We start from the raw sequence: 17,335 nt of genomic DNA, 5'->3' as shown, positions 1-17,335 counted from the left end.
CTGTTTCCGATTCTGTGTCTCCCTCTCTCTCTGCCCCTCCCCCATTCATGCTCTGTCTCTCTCTGTCCCAAAAATAAATAAAAAAAAAACGTTGAAATAAACGAAAGGATAAAAGCCACAGGAGTATCTCGACAGATGCAGGAAGAGCACTGACAAAATCCAACATCCATGTCTCACGTTTAAAAGAGTCTCAGCAAACTAGATACAGAAAAGAGCTTCTTCAATCTGATGAAAACAAAGCAAGCCAAACAAAGCTTCGGTGAGCTTGTATTACGTACTTCGTGGGACATCAGACACTTCCCCTGCCATCAAGAACCAGGCAAGAGTGAGTGGCTCCAGTATTTCTACTCTACATAGCACTAGAGACCAGTGAGGTCAAAGACATAATAGGGCAGGTCGGAAATGAAGAATTAAAGTGTGTCAATTAATAGCAACATGATTATTAAGGTATCAGTTTTCCCCTAATTCCGTGGAAAGATACAATGCATTCTCTACCAAAATCCCAATCAGATTTTTAATAGGTATTGGCAAATCAGTTACAGAATTTACACGGAAATCCAAAAGATCTAGAGTAGTCGAAACAGTCTTGAAAAGGAAGACAAAACTGGTGGATTTACACTACCTGATTTCATGCTACAGTAATCAAGACAGTGGAACACCAGCAAGGGAATAAGAAAGGTTCCAGAAAGAGACACAAACTTAAATGGTCGATTAATTCCCAATACAAGCACTAAGGCAATGCAGTGGGGACAAATAATGGTGCAACAATCAGGGGCACATACAGAAAAAAGTGAGCCTCATTCACACACACACACACACACACACACACACACACACACACACACATCAGTTGCGATAGATCAGAGACCTAAAGTATAAATAGCTAACATTACAGAGCTTCCAGAAGAAAACACAGGCTAGTATCTTTGCAGCTCCGGGGTAGACAAAGATTTCTTGGGCCGCAGAATTACCTGGTCTTCGTCAAAATTCAATTTTCTGCTCATGACAAGGCACCTTTAAGAAAATTGTAACACAAGCCACAGTCTCAGAGAAAATATTCACTATACACATAAACGTCTATCTGGATATAAACACCTATCTATCAAGAACATACAGACAATAGGTGTATAAATGTTCTACGTGGAGCAGGCAGATATAGACAACACATACGTATGCACAGACGATATATACTCTCCATGTGCAGTAGAGAGACAAAAATTAAAAAGACAACCCATGTTTTTAAAAGACTAAAAATAGACACAAAGAAGATACAGAAGTCCAACAGGCACAAGGAGTGGCACTCAACATCCTTACTTAGCAACATCCTTACACACTTAAGTCATGATGACACAACCCGTCCAAGGACTAAACGGAAGGCAGACAGTACCAAGTGACGGAGAACGGAGACTCTTGGGCACGAGCACCGGGAGTACACAATGAAACGACCACTCTGCGAAACCATTTGGTGGTTTCTTCTAGAATTCAACATATCTCTACCCTGTCTCAGTAATTCCATTCCTAGATAACACCAAGGAACATGAAAAGATATAGCCACTGGCAGATGTGTAAAAAACTCTTTATATTACTTTACTCATGATTAAAAAAAAAGGAAACCCAAGTATCTATTTATTATTGGGAGAATGAACAAATATGGTACACTCACAAGACGGGATGAACTACCGACATACACAACTACCTGGATGAGTCTCCAAAACGTTCTGTTAAACAAAAGAAGCTAGACGCAGAGTCAACCTTACATATGACAGGGCTACATTTCTATGAAGCTCTAGAAGAGGAAAGACTGATTTCAGGCGACAAATACGAAACGCCATTTGGCCCTGGGGAGCCAGGACTGACCAGAAAAGAAAGAAGAGGGAATCTTCTGGGGTCACAGAACTGCTTCTTACAAAGGAAGACGGTAACTGGAAAAAACGCGTCTCAAAACACCGAACCGCACGCGTCGGATCTGTGTCTGCCGCTGAACACGAACGGGACCAGAGTTTTCACAGGAAGTATGCGACGCCGTGCAAAGATGTTTGCGGACTTCCCTCATCACTTCTCGTAGACACGAAAACAGTACCTAAACCGGCAAGCCCGTTTACGCCGTGTTGGAAGACCACGGCCCGAGTGGCACCGAGGCGGCCAGAGAATGAGACGGGCTTGGCGGTCATCTTCGTAGTTCTGTCTTTCTCACTTGATGCAAGGACAGTGACTTCTTCGTCCTAACCAGGCAAGAACGTTCGGTAAATAAAAGGAGCCGCCTAGAGTAGGCTTCTCCGTCGAAGTCCCTCTCCGGTTCCGTAACTCGGCCTCTACTAGGTACTCAAACGCAGCTCCTGGAATGCGGTCTTCTGAAGAGCTGCAAACCGCCTCCTCGCCTCGGCAGAGGCTGCAGGACTGCCCGGCGCGGGGCCGTCAACACCCGTCAGACACTGAAGGAAATGGATGAAAAAGCCAGAGACACCGCCACACGGGCAGGGGCAGGAACACGGTGCGGCGGCTGACTGCAAGTGTCGCTCCTCCCGGAAGGCTCTGTGAGCGACAGGCTCCGAAAGCAAAAGGCACGATGGCAGCGCACAGCGCACGACCCCTACCTTTCAACACCTCAAGCAGCATCGCACCCACACGCTCCCAGTAAAGATCTTGTAGACGGACTCTACTTTCAGAAAGAAAACAAGCCCCAGATCCGTGTCACGAGGGGAGAGACCAGCACATGTCCTGCCTCCAAGAAGGACCATTGAAAGTCCTGACAGCGAAGAACATCACAAAGAATTTTCAGTCAGTACAAAACAAGCAACGTAAACAGGGTAAACTTCAACCACCGGGACAGAAGGACAGGAAAGTAAATATATTGAAAAATATGTTACAGGGGCACCTGGGTGGCTCAGTCGGTTGAGCGTCCGACTTCAGCTCAGGTCGTGATCTCGCGGTCTGTGAGTTCGAGCCCCACATCCCGCTCTGTGCTGACAGCTCGGAGCCCGGAGCCTGCTTTGGATTCTGTGTCTCCCTCTCCTTCTTCCCCTCCCCTGCTCATGCTCTGTCTCTCAAAAATGAATAAATGTTAAAAAATATTTTTTTAAATATGTTACAAATACAGTAAATATAAAAATACAAACGTATTAAAAACACTTAAAAAATATATTAAGCAACATAAATAAGGCAAACTTCAACCAACCATCAGGGACAAAAGAATAAAGTATATGTATGAGTAACTTTTTAAAAATACTTTCAAATATTGGGGCACCTGAGTGGCTCAGTCGGGTGAGCCTCCGACTTCAGCTCGGGTCTTGATCTCGCAGTCCGTGAGTTTGAGCCCCACGTCGGGCTCTGTGCTGACGGCTCAGAGCCTGGAGCTGCTTTGGATTCTGTGTCTCCCTCTCTCTCTGCCCCTCCCCCACTCATGCTCTGTCTCTGTCTCAGAAATAGACATTAAAAAAGTTTTTTTAATACTTTCAAATACTAAATTTAAAATTAAATTATGGAATATAGAGCTTAAAAGAAAGCAAATACTATACCTTCCAACAGATAGCATTAAAAAAAAAAAAAAGAGTATTTAATCTGGATGAGACTTTACTTTCTGTTCTATAAAAAGATTCATACTGAAATCCACCCTTAGGATGTTTCATGTGAGAATTAACAACAACTAGAAGTCACAGGAGTTAACAAATGCAATCTGGTTCTTTGCCTTACACATTCCAGGGTCAAAATTTTAACCATCTTACTTTCCCCACTTATAAAAGTTATTTTGCTCATAGCAAAAATATTTCAAAACATTTGGGGTACAGGGGCACCTGGGTGGCTCAGTTAAGCAGCCGACTCTTGAGTTCAGCTCAGGTTAAGATCTCCTGGTTGTGAGTTCGAGCCCTCATACGGCTCCGTGCTCAGGGCAGAGCCCACTTCGGATCCTCTGTCTCCCTCTCTCTGCCCCTCCCCCCCACGCCCACCCCCATCCCTGTGTGCTCACTCTCTTGCTCTCGCTCTCTCTCGCTCTGTGTCACACACACACACACACACAAATAAATGTTAAAAATTTTTAAATAAAACATTTGGGATACAAAGTATCAAATAACCCCACCATCTAGAGCTAAGTAAGCACTATCACCATTTTTTATCTCTCCATTCGGATGTGGAGAGTCTCACACCCACGCGCACACACTCAGATGGAGGAATCGTATCATCTTGGTCTTTTCCTTTACACGCCCAACAGAGAGCCAGGGCGCCCTCTGGTAAACCTACAGCCCCCATCATTTAACCCTCTAGAAAAACCTACTACGTTGGTTCCATTTACTCTCCAGGCTGCAGACGAAGAGCCAGAGTACACATCTTTGAACACATCTTAAATGGACTCTTTCAGATGACTTCGTCAAGGTGGAATTATTGAGCCAAAGGACTTGAAGGCTTTCGATACTGTCAAGAACAGTGAAGGGTGTGTGATTCACCCTTCTTGCAAGCTAATGAGGTCGCCGGCCACTGTTCCACGGAGGCAGCGAGAGGACATGAGACCCTGGTCACAGTTGAGGACAACGCATTACTCTGACCCAGAGCAGTGGCATTTTGGGGCCAGCTCCCTGAGCCGATTCCCTGTGCACCCTGTGAACGCAGGGGGCTGTGTTACAGGACACGGGAGGGACCCAGAGTTTAGCCCCCCCCCCCCGGGTGTTCTAATGAGCAGAAAGCACATCTGCCCCTGGTTCTTCAGGAAGACACTCCGTCTCTTAATCCGTGTGCCGCACAAACATCCGTGAACAGACGGCTGACGGCAAAGGTGCAGCCAGCTTCGCTCGCCAAATATGCAGACATGAGAGACCTTGGAAGACAGACCCCTGGCAGTTAACGTTTCTGAAATGTCCCCCAACTGAATAAGACTATATCTGACCAATAATTTTGATTTCTGCCAGTATTTAAAAAGGTTAAAATTATCAGTTTTCATGTTATTTTACTGAATATATTTTACATACTTAATGCTCATTTGCTTACCTAATTTTTGGATTACTTTCTCATATTATTTAGTCTTCTTTCTATAGGAGAGCTCATCTGTATATATTGAGTATATTTAACTCTTACAAACTGAATATGTTAACTTTACTGACTATATTAATTTTTAGGCTCACATGTAAATATTTCCCCACATTTGTCATGTGTCTGAACTTCTTTAAGGTGTTTTGGAGTACTTATATATAATCAAGTCACTCTTTTCCCTTATGACTTAAAAAAGCCTTATTTACCAGGGCGCCGGGTGGCTCAGTTAGGTGTCTGACTTCAGCTTAGGTCATGATCTCATGGTTCATGGGTTCGAGTCCCCCGTCCGGCTCTGTGCTGACAGCTCAGAGCCTGGAGCTGCTTCAGATTCTGTGTCTCCCTCTCTCTCTGCCCCTCCCCCACCTCCCTCCCTCCCTCCCTCTCTCTCTCAAAAATAAATAAACTTAAAAAAAAAAAATAAAGGGGCGCCTGGGTGGCTCAGTCACTTAAGCATCCAACTTCAGCTCGGGTCATGATCTCATGGTCTGTGAGTTCGAGCCCCACGCCCGGCTCTGTGCCGACAGCTCAGAGCCTGGAGCTGCTTCAGATTCTGTGTCTCCCTCTCTCTCTGCCGCTCCCCTGCTCACACTTGGTCTCTCTCGATCTCACTCAAAAATAGATACTTAAAACAAAAAAAGGCCCTATTACCATGAGTAGAAAGTAATAACCAAGACAACTTGGTGCTCAATTTTCCACATTTTCTATCATGTCCTTAATAATAAAACTCCTAATTTTGACTGGACACGCTGTCACCTAACAAAACACCATATTCACCAGTCTCCCTTGCTGTGAGTTACAGCCACGTGCCTAAGGCATAACTCAAGAGACATTTATGAAGTGTCGTAGGAGAACTCAGGAATGTATCTTCAAAGGGCGAGCAGGGTCCCTGTTCTTCCTGCAATCAATCCACTTTTTGGATGTAGACCGTGGTAAAAAACAGCAGCCCTAGAACATACCATGGAAGTCTAGAAGTCTGGGTACCTGATTACCCAGTGAGGTCTACACCAGATCTGAAACACCTTGTGGAATTTTTTGACATTAGTGAAAAATAAACCTCTTAATATTTGCTGAGTATTCTCTTCTGCAGGTAAGCCTAAGGCCATTAGGTCACCATTATTAAAGTGTTTTCTTTTGGGGAGACTGGGTGGCTTAGTCAGGTAAGCATCTGACTTTGGCTCAAGTCATGATCTCATGGTTTGTGAGTTTGAGCCCCACATCAGCTCTGTGCTGACAGCTTGGAGCCTGGAGCCTGCTTCAGATCCTCTCTCTCTGCCCCTCCCCTACTCATGGTTGCTCACACTCTCTCTCTCTCAAAAATAAAACATTCGGAGCGGAGCGCCTGGGTGGTTCAGTCAGTTGAGCATCCGACTTCGGCTCAGGTCACGATCTCGCAGTTTGTGAGTTCGAACCCCGCATCGGGCTCTGTGCTGACGGCTCAGAGCCTGGAGCCTGCTTAGGATTCTGTGTCTCCCTCTCTCTGACCCTTCCCCACTCATGCTCTGTCTCTGTCTCTCAAAGATGAATAAACGTTAAAAAAAAAAATTAAACATTTTAAAAAATGCTTTCTTCCAATACATTTACAATTTGACCTGTGTATATCTATGTGTATAAGTGTATGTTTGGCTATTTTTTACATTGAAATATTTAGTCAATCTGAGAGCCATATTGGTATAAGGTGTAAGGGAAGAATCTAACTTTTCCCCAATTTAAGCCTTAACGTATGTCTGAGATACTCTGTCATATTAATACACACATTAGGAGTTCATTTCCTTTACGAAAATGCTCCTCCAAAGACATCTCTCTCTTCAGAAGATACTTGAAAATGGAAGGCGAGATTACCGTTTTTTAAAAAACAACCGTTTTTTAAGATTGTAATGAACACAATTCAGCAATTACAGTCTGAAATATCTAGATCTACGAGTACAAAAGGCACTTCTGGAAGGCCCCAGGCAATGGTAACACCCGTTATCCTTTGACTGCTTTCAACAACAGTACTTCATATCTCCAGAGAGCATCTGAAGATTAAAATCCACAAAAGCTTTTCTCATTCTAAAATATGCCACAAACACAATATATTATCAAAGACTGAAAAGACTATTACCTAAAATACTGAAAGAATAAATTATAGACAAAAATCAATTAAATTAATTTTCCGAATTCGAAATACCACCAACTAACAAATAGGACATGAGCTAACGGGTGTCCCTCTAAACGATTCAGCGCTCGGAATGCTTTCTGCAGCCCCCTATCGGCCCTTCCTCTTCTCTCCTCTCGTGGCGTCTTAAAGAGTTCTTTCCCGGACGTGTTCAGCCTGAACACCCCTCCCTGGTCTGACCGAGGCTGGCTCCAAGCTCTCCACCAGGCACTGTGGTGGACACGACCCACAGACATCTCTGGTTTCCCTGGACCTTGGTGCGGTGGCTCGTTACTGCCAGAACAGAGCAGTCCGAAGTAGGGGAACCACCTCTAATTTAACATCGCTTTTAGCTTTGTCTTGGTTCCTTGTCCTGGTTCCTTTTACAAGTGCAGAATGTGAGTAAAGAGTTCATCACACTATTCTTCTATCTTTTCTCTAAGTTTCAAATTATTTCAAATAGCAAGAGACAGAAAGCACAAAAGGAAAAATCACATTTAGCGTGTTAGAGGAGAAAAGAGTATGTATCGGAAAGTGTCCACAGCACGCACGTTCATATACTCTATCACAGCGCTGTGTCAGGGAAAAGAAAGGGTAAATAAAATGTTTTATATATTGAGTTTCTAAAGCACTGGCATAAGACCTAAGGTAAATGACCTAAGCCAGGGAAATATCACTTTTCGTGATCTTTTGGGAAAAGGAGGGGAAAGAGTATTAAGGAAAATAACTAAGGAAAAAAAAAAACATTAATCAGGAAAAAAAGTTTTAAAACCAACAGGTCCTAAGGCTACAGAATGATATTGTGGCTTACGTGCTTGGCCCACAGGACAAGTTCTAAGGTTGGAACACAGAAGCTATGAAACCCAATGCCTTATGCCACCCCTATTCACCCAAATGACATCCATTTTTCAGACTACTCCATGGGTTACTTCTTCCGTAAAGCCTCAACGCCTGCCCACCCACTTTCCCAACTGGCTCCAAGACACCCTCAGCAACCAGAGGGCCCGTCCGTCTGTGAGCTCGTGAAGCAGGGGTCTGAGCCTCTGCTGGGAAGCTTCACTTCTATGTTTACATCACACGAATCTGCCCACATTCCTTCCCTCCTCCGTATTAAGCTACACGTTGAGGACAGGGACCAAGCTTCCCAACCATCCTTGTTTCTTCAGCACCTGAGACAGCGCCTAAACACGGGGGACCCAGAAGTATTCTTTTCATAATGGTTCTGACTAACGAACGTGAACTAATTTAAAGTGATTACAGCACCCCTTTCAAAGCACTAACACATACATCACATTTTTTAAAGATCTCTACCCACGCCCCCCTCAAACATTTAAAATATTCTAACACTTAAAGGGCAAACAGCTAAATGGAAAGAAATCACAGCTCACCAGAACTCACCACCCAAAAGACTTGAGAAAGGTCAGGCTTTTTACTACACTCATCGTTCAAAGAAGAGATGTATCTATCAACTTTTCACTAATGCCAAAAAGATGGCTCATTTTAAATCTGGAAGGAAAAAAAACCACCAAAATTTTGGGCTCTTTTTAAAAGACGAGCAAATACCTCTTCCGGTTCAGGAGCAACCTGGCGGTCAGTGATCTCATTTAATTCATCTTCAGCAACACAGTCTTCCTGCTCTTGGAGCCCGTGCTGCCCACAAGCCTGCAAGTATTCTCCATCCTGACAGCCATTAGAGAGAAAGTAAGTTTTTCTCATATAGCTTTGGGTTTTTACAAGCACTTTTCATCTTCAGCACTCATGCTTAATTATTTTGGCAGATTTTACTACGGCTATTGCCCGACTAAGCAGAGCACCCAGCACAAACACAGAATGCGCCCTCCCCTGTGTTCATGAGGACGGAGTGCAGTACGCTAGCCCGGTCGCTGAGCTCAGTGACATAGCTCTGCTTCAAATCCAAGCGCCCTGATAATTAGCGCTACTTAAAATGAGCACGAAAGAAAAGTCTTCTTAAAAACAACGTGCATATGCTCACACAGCACAGCTCAGCAGCAGTAAGGGGGCTGAAATCATGCGAAACTTGAACCATTTTTACGGCAATAAAAAGCAACACAAGTGTGAACCATTCAACTCAACACAAGAGCTTTATCAGCAATCACATTAGAACTTGTTTCTCCATCAGTCCATCCCTTGAATTAAACGGGTGACTCCAGCTTTGTAGGAAATGGAAGGGGCATGTCAGCAGGCAGGCGTCCCTTGAAGGGCATATGGAGGGAAGCAGACAAGCTGGCTAAAGACAATTCGAGAGAAAGAAGGGTTCCTGCAGACATCACCAAGTAACAAGGACATTTGATCCTACGCAGAGAGCTGAACTTCCCAGTGTGCCTGGTCACTGGCTGAAATGCACAGTGGGTGGTTCCAAGACAAACAACCAAGAGTGAGCACGGACAGAACCCGAACACACTCCTGTGGAGTAGACAAGAGCCGCACCTAGAACGCCCAAAGAAAGTAGCTGTATTCCACATGAGACACCATCTGAGACCCCACAAATGTCTCTGAGACTATCCGAACACACTGCGTTTTACTCTCCAGAAGAAACTGTTCGCATCCTATCAAAAAGAGAAACTGGCACCACCCGCAAGTCACTGACAGCACAACTGTCGGGTTTCAAATACGGCCAGACGATGGTACTGAAAATTTTCAGCTAACGTACAATGGAGAAGAGCCTATCTCACTGGATTCGCACCAAGAAACAACAACCTGCTACCCTTCCCATATACTATCAATCTGAAATTGTTTTTACAGAACAGTGTTTTCAGAAATCTCAATCTATGTTCATTTTAAAGGCTCTAAATGGATTGTGCTTAAAAGTATAAATCACCCAACAATTTTCTAATATTCTGTTAAATAATAAGCGATATAAACGTTTTCTTAATACAAGAGCACACGTTTTTAAATCAAATCCCAATTCACTCTCAAGATCAGCACTGGCGAAAACTCATAATACCTAAGGAACGTCTTGCTCTAGCTCTGTCTCAGAAATAAACATTAAAAAAATAAAAATTAAAAAAATAAAAATAAAAAAAGGGGGCGCCTGGGTCGCTCAGTCGGTTGAGCGTCCGACTTCAGCTCAGGTCATGATCTCGCAGTCTATGGGTTCGAGCCCCACGTCGGGCTCTGTGCTGACAGCTCAGAGCCTGGAGCTGCTTCAGATTCTGTGTCTCCCTCTCTCTCTGCCCCTCCTCCACTCATGCTCTGTCTCTCTCTGTCTCAGAAATAAGTAAACATTAAAAAAAAAAAAAAAAAAAAAAAAAACCTAAGGAACGTCTTACTATTGGGTATAACAGGAAAGAAAACCAGGATTGTTCTACCAACTTTTAAATGTGGACCTCAAGTTTCTTCATAAGTAGAAGTGTCCCTCCCAACTGTAAAATTCTGTGGCTTTGCGATTCCACTCCCAGTTAGTCCTTCCGTGTGATTTTAAGAGTGAGCCCAAAAAGACCAAATGTGCTCATGGTCTGCATGTCACAGAGTTCGAGTCTAGCTTGAGAAAACAAGTTAACAAATCCTAACCAGGACACAGGCCACAGCGAAATAAACCCTTTCATCAACTAAAATGCTACTGGGACACACAGGTACGCAATCTACTCCTGCATTAGTTCATCTGATCATGAATAATGAATTCACCGCGCACCACCAAAGGCCTGGGAAGCCAGGGAGCGGCCCCCTCGGCGGCAGAGTGGGAGCAGAGCAGGAGCAGCGCGCCCCGGTTCAAGGCCATCTAGGTCCTCGGTCCAAAGCAAAGGTAATGCCAGACTCCACCACAATGACAACTATGCAGAAACCAGCGATTTTAAAGAAACAGGGAAGAAAGAGGAAAGAATGGCCAAGGCTCTAAAGCTAGATGTCCCGAGGAGAGCTGACACTACCTCGCCTCACCGTTAAGGCGTACGGCTCCCTGTGAAAATGTTAGGACACTTTCAGAAACTCTAAGCAAAACTGTTCGTGATTCTTTTGGTTTGAACCTTGAGTTGCCACATTGTTTTTCTTCTTGAGACCAGACTCATAGGTCACAAGACGTTGGATAACTAACCTGGAGTTTATACAACCAGGGGCCTAAATGCAGGTCTAGTTTGACAACGCAACACAAGAGAGGGAAAGTCCTCACGTGTGAGAATTCTCTTTACGACAAATTCTGCCAGAAGGCCACAGTGAGAAATCTCTCCTACGCGGCCAGGCACAGCTGTGCTGTCGAGCACTTTCCACACTGATCTGTTCCGCCAAGTTCTAAGTTCACAGAAGGCAGGGGCCATGCCTCATGTCTCATATTCTAGCAAAATGTGTGCCCCCGGTGCCCGGACATCAGTGGAGATTTGCTGAGCTGTTGAATTTACAAGGGAAAAGGACTCACATATGATTACCCAATCACCTTATCTTACCGACAAACAGTAGAAATAAGAAAATGCTCTAACCAAGCGAATAACCGGCTACATTTTTAAAAGATCTTGGCTTAATTTTTAAGAAACATTTTAAATGTATAGTACTCCAACTTCAGACAGTCCACAAACACACCGGTAAGCCAGACAGCACCTGTCCACACAGTGAAGACTTCTTACTAAGCCAAACCATTACCGTTATCAAAAGAACAAGCACCCATGATGCCTTTTACATGCTTTGATTTACCAAAACTACAAACATGTTCCCATTAAGAGAAAGCATTCAAAAAGAATCAGATCTTAATAATAACTACTGAGATATATAAACACAATCATGATTAGGACTAAATACCCTAAGGTTCCACATAAACAATCCTTTTCAAAATTACTCGCGTTTATATGTACGTATGACCAATGACCAAGATTCTGATTTTGAAATTTTTTTCTCAAAAGCAAGCTTCCGCTCAATAAGAACATGACGAGAATAAGGAAACGCCGTTACCCCCAACTGTGCACGTCTCCACCGGGTCCTGCCCGGCAGCCCAGGTGACATGGCCTCTCAGTGGAATTTCAGTATCACGAAAGCCTTAAGATTCTACCGATGACTATCACGTCCTTCCCACATAGATTTTCATTAAGCGTTAGTTTTAAAAACAAGTATCTCTTAAGGATGAATCACTGAGACAGATGAGCGAGCAATCTTTCACGAGTACCTTTTCTTTCTTGACAGTTCAACTTTTTAAAAAGCTACTTATCAAAATCATCTTCCTGAAATAGAAATCAGCACAATCTTTGCTTCCTGATTACAGATAACAAATTACGTGTGACATTTCCAAAACTAACCTCCAATCTCTTTATTCATGTTTAGACAGTTCTCAGTTACAAAAAAGGATGAATGAACAGGACATCAATCACTCTGGAATATTAGCACCTTAAAGATGTCTTTAGCAGGTCAATAATCTTTTCACCTTGGAAGGACTTTATCAGATCTTGTCTAAAGCCTGGATAAAAGCTCTGCATTAAGTACTTCCAACAATTGACAGTGTATCTCCACCACACAAAGCTGTTTTCTTCCTTAAGGTGCAATCCTCAAGGTCACGATTCTGTGCAGCCTTCCAGAATGACAAAGGGGCATTACCTCCAGCCAAACAAGCTGTCAACACAAACTTTGTCATAGCTCAGATAAAGAAACTGGCAGACAGTGATAATAAGGTCTAATTTCCCTCCCTCCCGAGGGAGGGAAATAGATTTCAAATCAGTCTAGAAACCCATGCCTAGGCAGCCAGGTCATCTTCGGCCACACAAAGGAAAAAGACTCACTGTGAATTCATCTAAGGGCTCATTGATCTCGATGTCTAACACTTCGTCACTGTACAGCTGCCCCTCCTCCGGCTCCTCCACATATTCCATGTGGCCTTCCGTCAGCTCAGCGCCATGGCCTTCGTAGCGTCCTTCCTCCGGGTACTCGTGAGCGTACAGTTCAGATCCCCCGGATTTGTGATAAACAAGTTCGTCCTCTCCTTGTTCATACTCAGACTCCTGTTCTCCGGACTGGTCATTAGTGTTGTCAGACAGTTCAAATGACGTGACCATGCCAGATGTGGTGTTTAGACTAATTGTGACACCCTGAGAACTAAAGAGAACAAAAACAGAAAGAAAGGTGCCCAATCAGAGTAAAGCTCAAAACTAAGTTGCTCCATAAACGAACTGTTACAAAGACTTCAAGCACGACTGGCGAAAAGTTGTCCCGGTGACGGGCAGATGCACATTCCTCCAATCACGACTGGAAACAGAGCTCAGTGCGCCATACTGAGCCTGTGCCACGATCCCCTAACGCATACGGCATCCGCACTATCATCAGACGCACGTTTTTTGCCCAAAAGAATCAGATCAAGCAGATGGGGACACGAGTCTGGCTGGCAAAACTCTAGCACTGAAAACAAACAGATGACATTTTATTCTAACTTCCAGGGTAAAAAGGATGCTCACTGTTTTACAGGATTCCAAAGTAAAAGTGGCAGTATTACTCTAGAAACAGAAAAATCACACACACACACACACACACACACACACACACACACACAACAAGGAGAAGGAAATAAACCACAAGAGACTTACCGATAGAGAACAAATTGAGGGTTTGAGGGAGGGCTGGGTGGGAGATGGGCTAGATCGGTAACAGGTACTCAGGGAGAGAATTGTGCTGAGCACTGGATGTCATATGGAAGTGATGAATTACTGAATTCTACTCCTGAAGCCAATAGCCCACTGTATGCTAACTAAAATTTTAAAAAATAAAAATTTTTAAATAAAAGGTACACAAGGTGGAGAGAAAGAAAGAAAGAAAGAAAGAAAGAAAGAAAGAAAGAAAGAAAGAAAAAATCACAGATGGAATTTTAAGAACAATTTTTTCTTTTTCTATTATGTAAATTATAAATTATTTAAAAAATCAAAATATTAAAAATGTGTGTGAAAATACATGTCAATGTTCAATAAATAAAACCTGTACTAGTCACAATTAAAAAAACAATCAGTTTGTAATATTGGGAAAATAACAAAGAGGGTTTTTAAACTGCAAAAAAAAAAAAAAAAAAAATCAGGGTGGCAGGATAGCTTGGTCAGTTAAGCGATAAAGCACCAGGTCACGTCGGGCTCCGTTCTGAGCGTGGAGCCTGCTTGCGATTCTCTCTCCCCCCTCTCCCTCTGCCCCTCCCTCACTTGTGCACGCTCTCTCTCAAAAAAATAAAATTGCAAACAAATGACACTCAACGTATTAAATCACAGTATGCAAACAGTAAGCACCAAAACACTTAGGGGGCAAGATCTGCGGATAAAGCCGAGTGTACACACGTTGATGATGTCGCACAACAGACCTGGGAAACTTAAGTGGTGGAATGAACTAACTGAAAACTGCACTGCTATCCAAAAACAACCGCTTCATGTTAGAAAACCAGTTACAGATCTGTAGTTCGATAATCAGTGACATATACCTGTTAACGATGTTCATGACAGAGAGATCTCCCGAAGTCTTCCCAATATAGGTCTTCTCATAAAACTGAAAACCCTGCTCCGCCACCAGAGAATACTACACGCCGCTTCCCGCTCTTCTAACAGAGCTTTACTGCGTCAACAACAGAGAGACGTCCATGCTTGCTGGGGCTGGATATTCACGTCCCCCCAAAACTCGTCTGCTGAATCCTCACCCCCCCCAGTGTGATGGTGCCTGGAGGTGGGGCCTTGGGGAGGTGATCAGGTCAGAAGGATGGAGCCCCCCCTCCCCCGACAGGGGTGAGTGCTGTTACAGAGGGGACCCCAAGAGCTCCCTCACCCTCCGCCAAGCGAGGACACAGAGAGAAGATGCCATCTGGGAACCAGAAACTAGAAACCGACCGTGCTGGTGCCTTAACCTTGGAGTTCCCAGCCCCCAGAACCGCGAGAAAGAAATTTCTGCTGTTTATCAACTACCGAGTTCATAGTATTTTGTTAATGTAGTCAAAACCGACTAAAGTAACTATACTCACTAGAACAATTACACTCACATAGTCAAGTTACAGTCTGAAGTACAGTCCAAAGGAATTTTCAAAATGGCAATTCTTAGTCAACAGATCACATATAAGTAAAAATGGTCTAACAAAGAAACAAAAGCAGCAACATCAAACCGCAAGCGACAATACCGAGTGTGTGAGGCCACTGCCCCGTCCAATAAAGGAACTCAGTACACACCTTTCCCGAGCTCTCATAATCTGCGCTCAACGAAATTACACAGGTCATCGAATACAAGACCAAAAACCTACTTACAGAAATATACGGCTTCCACATAAATGTTGTGTTAACATCCCGTGTAAAATAAAATTGTGTTCAATGATATAGTATCACACTGTCAATCATATCCCGTTATAATTATAAATTACAGTTACTAGCAATTTAGTTCCAGAAAAATTTTAATGAGCTAATATGGAATACCTGAAATTTTCTTCATCTTCATTATCACTCTGTAAAAGATCATCATTCAGCTCTTCATCTGACAAATCCGACTGATTCTAATTAAAACAAAAAATCTAATTAATGCATGCCACTTCCATAAAAAGACTGGTTACAAATGTGCAAAATTACATTGGCTGGATTATTTCTCACCCTGTTACCAGAACACGTGCCATTCAGTAAGTTACCTCATTCGGATAGAACCAGTGGAGAAACTCCACACACGGGACACCCGCCTCCCCAGACACATTTCAAGTGCAGAGTCAGGTGAGTGCAGAAACAATAAGGCTGGGCCGCCTGGCAGGGCTCGGTCAGTTAAGCATCCGGCTCGGGCCCAGGTCATGATCTCTTGCTCCGTGAGTTCGAGCCCCGTATCAGGCTCTCTGCTGTCATCACAGAGCCTGCTTCGGGTCCTCTCTCCCACCCCACCCCTTTCTCTCTCTCAAAAATAATAAAATTTTTGTTTTAAGAAACAACAAGCCTAATGATCACATTTATTCTAAATCTAACCAAAAAAGGAAAAGGGGAGACTCTTTTGGTAGTATCCTATGAATATTTTTCCCTGTATCCGTAATACTTAACTAAATTCGACTTCACTCATATGTGGAATTTAAGAAACAAAACCAAACAGGGGCGCCTGGGTGGCACAGTCGGTTAAGCGTCCGACTCTTGATCGCAGCTCCGGTCATGATCTCAAGTTTCGTGAGTTTGAGCCCCGCATCAGGCTCTGCGTTGATGGTGTGGAGCCTGCACTTGGAATTCTGTCTCTCCTTCTCTCTACACTACCCCTCTCACTCTCAAAATAAAAACTTTTTAAAAACTTAAAAAAGAAAGAAAGAAGAAGAAAAAGAAACACACCAAACAAAGGGAAAAAATAAGAGAGACAAGAAACAGACCCTTAACTATAGTGAACACAGTGATGGTTGGGGGTGGGGGGCTGGGGGAACAGGTGGTGGGGACTAAGCAGTGCACTTTGAGAAGCACCAGCGGACGTGTGGAAGCGAGAATCAGCATACAGTACACGGGAACCTGACACAACGCTGTGTATTAACTAACGGAAGTTAAAATAAAAACTTAAAAGAAGCCTTGACTAAATCTAACACTGTTAGTATCCAAAATATGAAGGTTTTTGTTTAAACAAAAACAAGGTGGAATTTCAGAAATAAGCAGATTTTAGAGAACTGGATCACCGAATTGAAATGGTAAGGAAATAAAACTGGTGCGTCCAGTAGAGGTGACACGTGAAAACAGACATGCCTGGCTCAGGTCCCGCCCCTGCTCCTGAGAGGCCTGCGCACTCACCACACCCATAGGTAGAGGCTCAACTTTGCACACTCCAGGTTTTGCCTTAAATACACACCAGTATCTTACACTTCGGCGGAAGGGGGAGGAAGTGTCCCTTCACACTTTCCTTCCCTATTCAAATTACTTTCATGGTGTATACAAATTACCACCCCCTCCAAAAGAAGCCCCTCCAACACACACGTTATGAAAAAAGGTAAAAACAGAAAAAAAAAAAAAAAAAAGATTTGGTTTTCTAAAGATGAAACAAGCAGTCTTTTCCTAACATTTTACAGCTTGTAAAACTAGCTTTCTCAAACTTGTCTGTACACTCTCGTTCTAATATTTTTGACATAAGCCAAGAAAATATGAACCTTATAGTTCTTACGGGTCTCAAGGAACTCTACTTAATGGCTGACATTCTAACAAGATAAAAATGAACTAACACAGGCCATGTAGTTTACTTGAAGAAGGGAGGGGTGGATCTGTATGAAAAAGAAACAGACTGTTTAACAGCCAAAATCAA

The 17,335-nt window shown here is 43.5% G+C and overlaps 1 protein-coding gene across 5 annotated transcripts in view; it reads right to left on the bottom strand.

The window, feature by feature from the left end:
- The window catches only part of RBM33 (RNA binding motif protein 33), a 140,161-nt gene that overhangs the window by 83,847 nt on the left and 38,979 nt on the right, over positions 1-17,335 (bottom strand). For 4 of the 5 annotated variants that reach the window (XM_043590478.1, XM_043590479.1, XM_043590481.1 and 1 more), the window contains exons 4-5: positions 15,511-15,587; positions 12,868-13,180 (exon numbers count right to left, since the gene is read on the bottom strand). In XM_043590478.1, the coding sequence (XP_043446413.1) occupies positions 12,868-13,180; positions 15,511-15,587 (390 nt within the window). Of the gene's footprint in view, positions 1-12,867; positions 13,181-15,510; positions 15,588-17,335 lie in introns of those variants that run through there. The other variant, XM_043590482.1, reaches the window with a different exon arrangement.

This window comes from Prionailurus bengalensis, chromosome A2, assembly GCF_016509475.1.
Source record: "Prionailurus bengalensis isolate Pbe53 chromosome A2, Fcat_Pben_1.1_paternal_pri, whole genome shotgun sequence".
NCBI lineage: Eukaryota > Metazoa > Chordata > Mammalia > Carnivora > Felidae > Prionailurus > Prionailurus bengalensis.
Note: the sequence above shows the minus strand (reverse complement) of the source record. Positions and strands in the feature narration are given on the sequence as shown.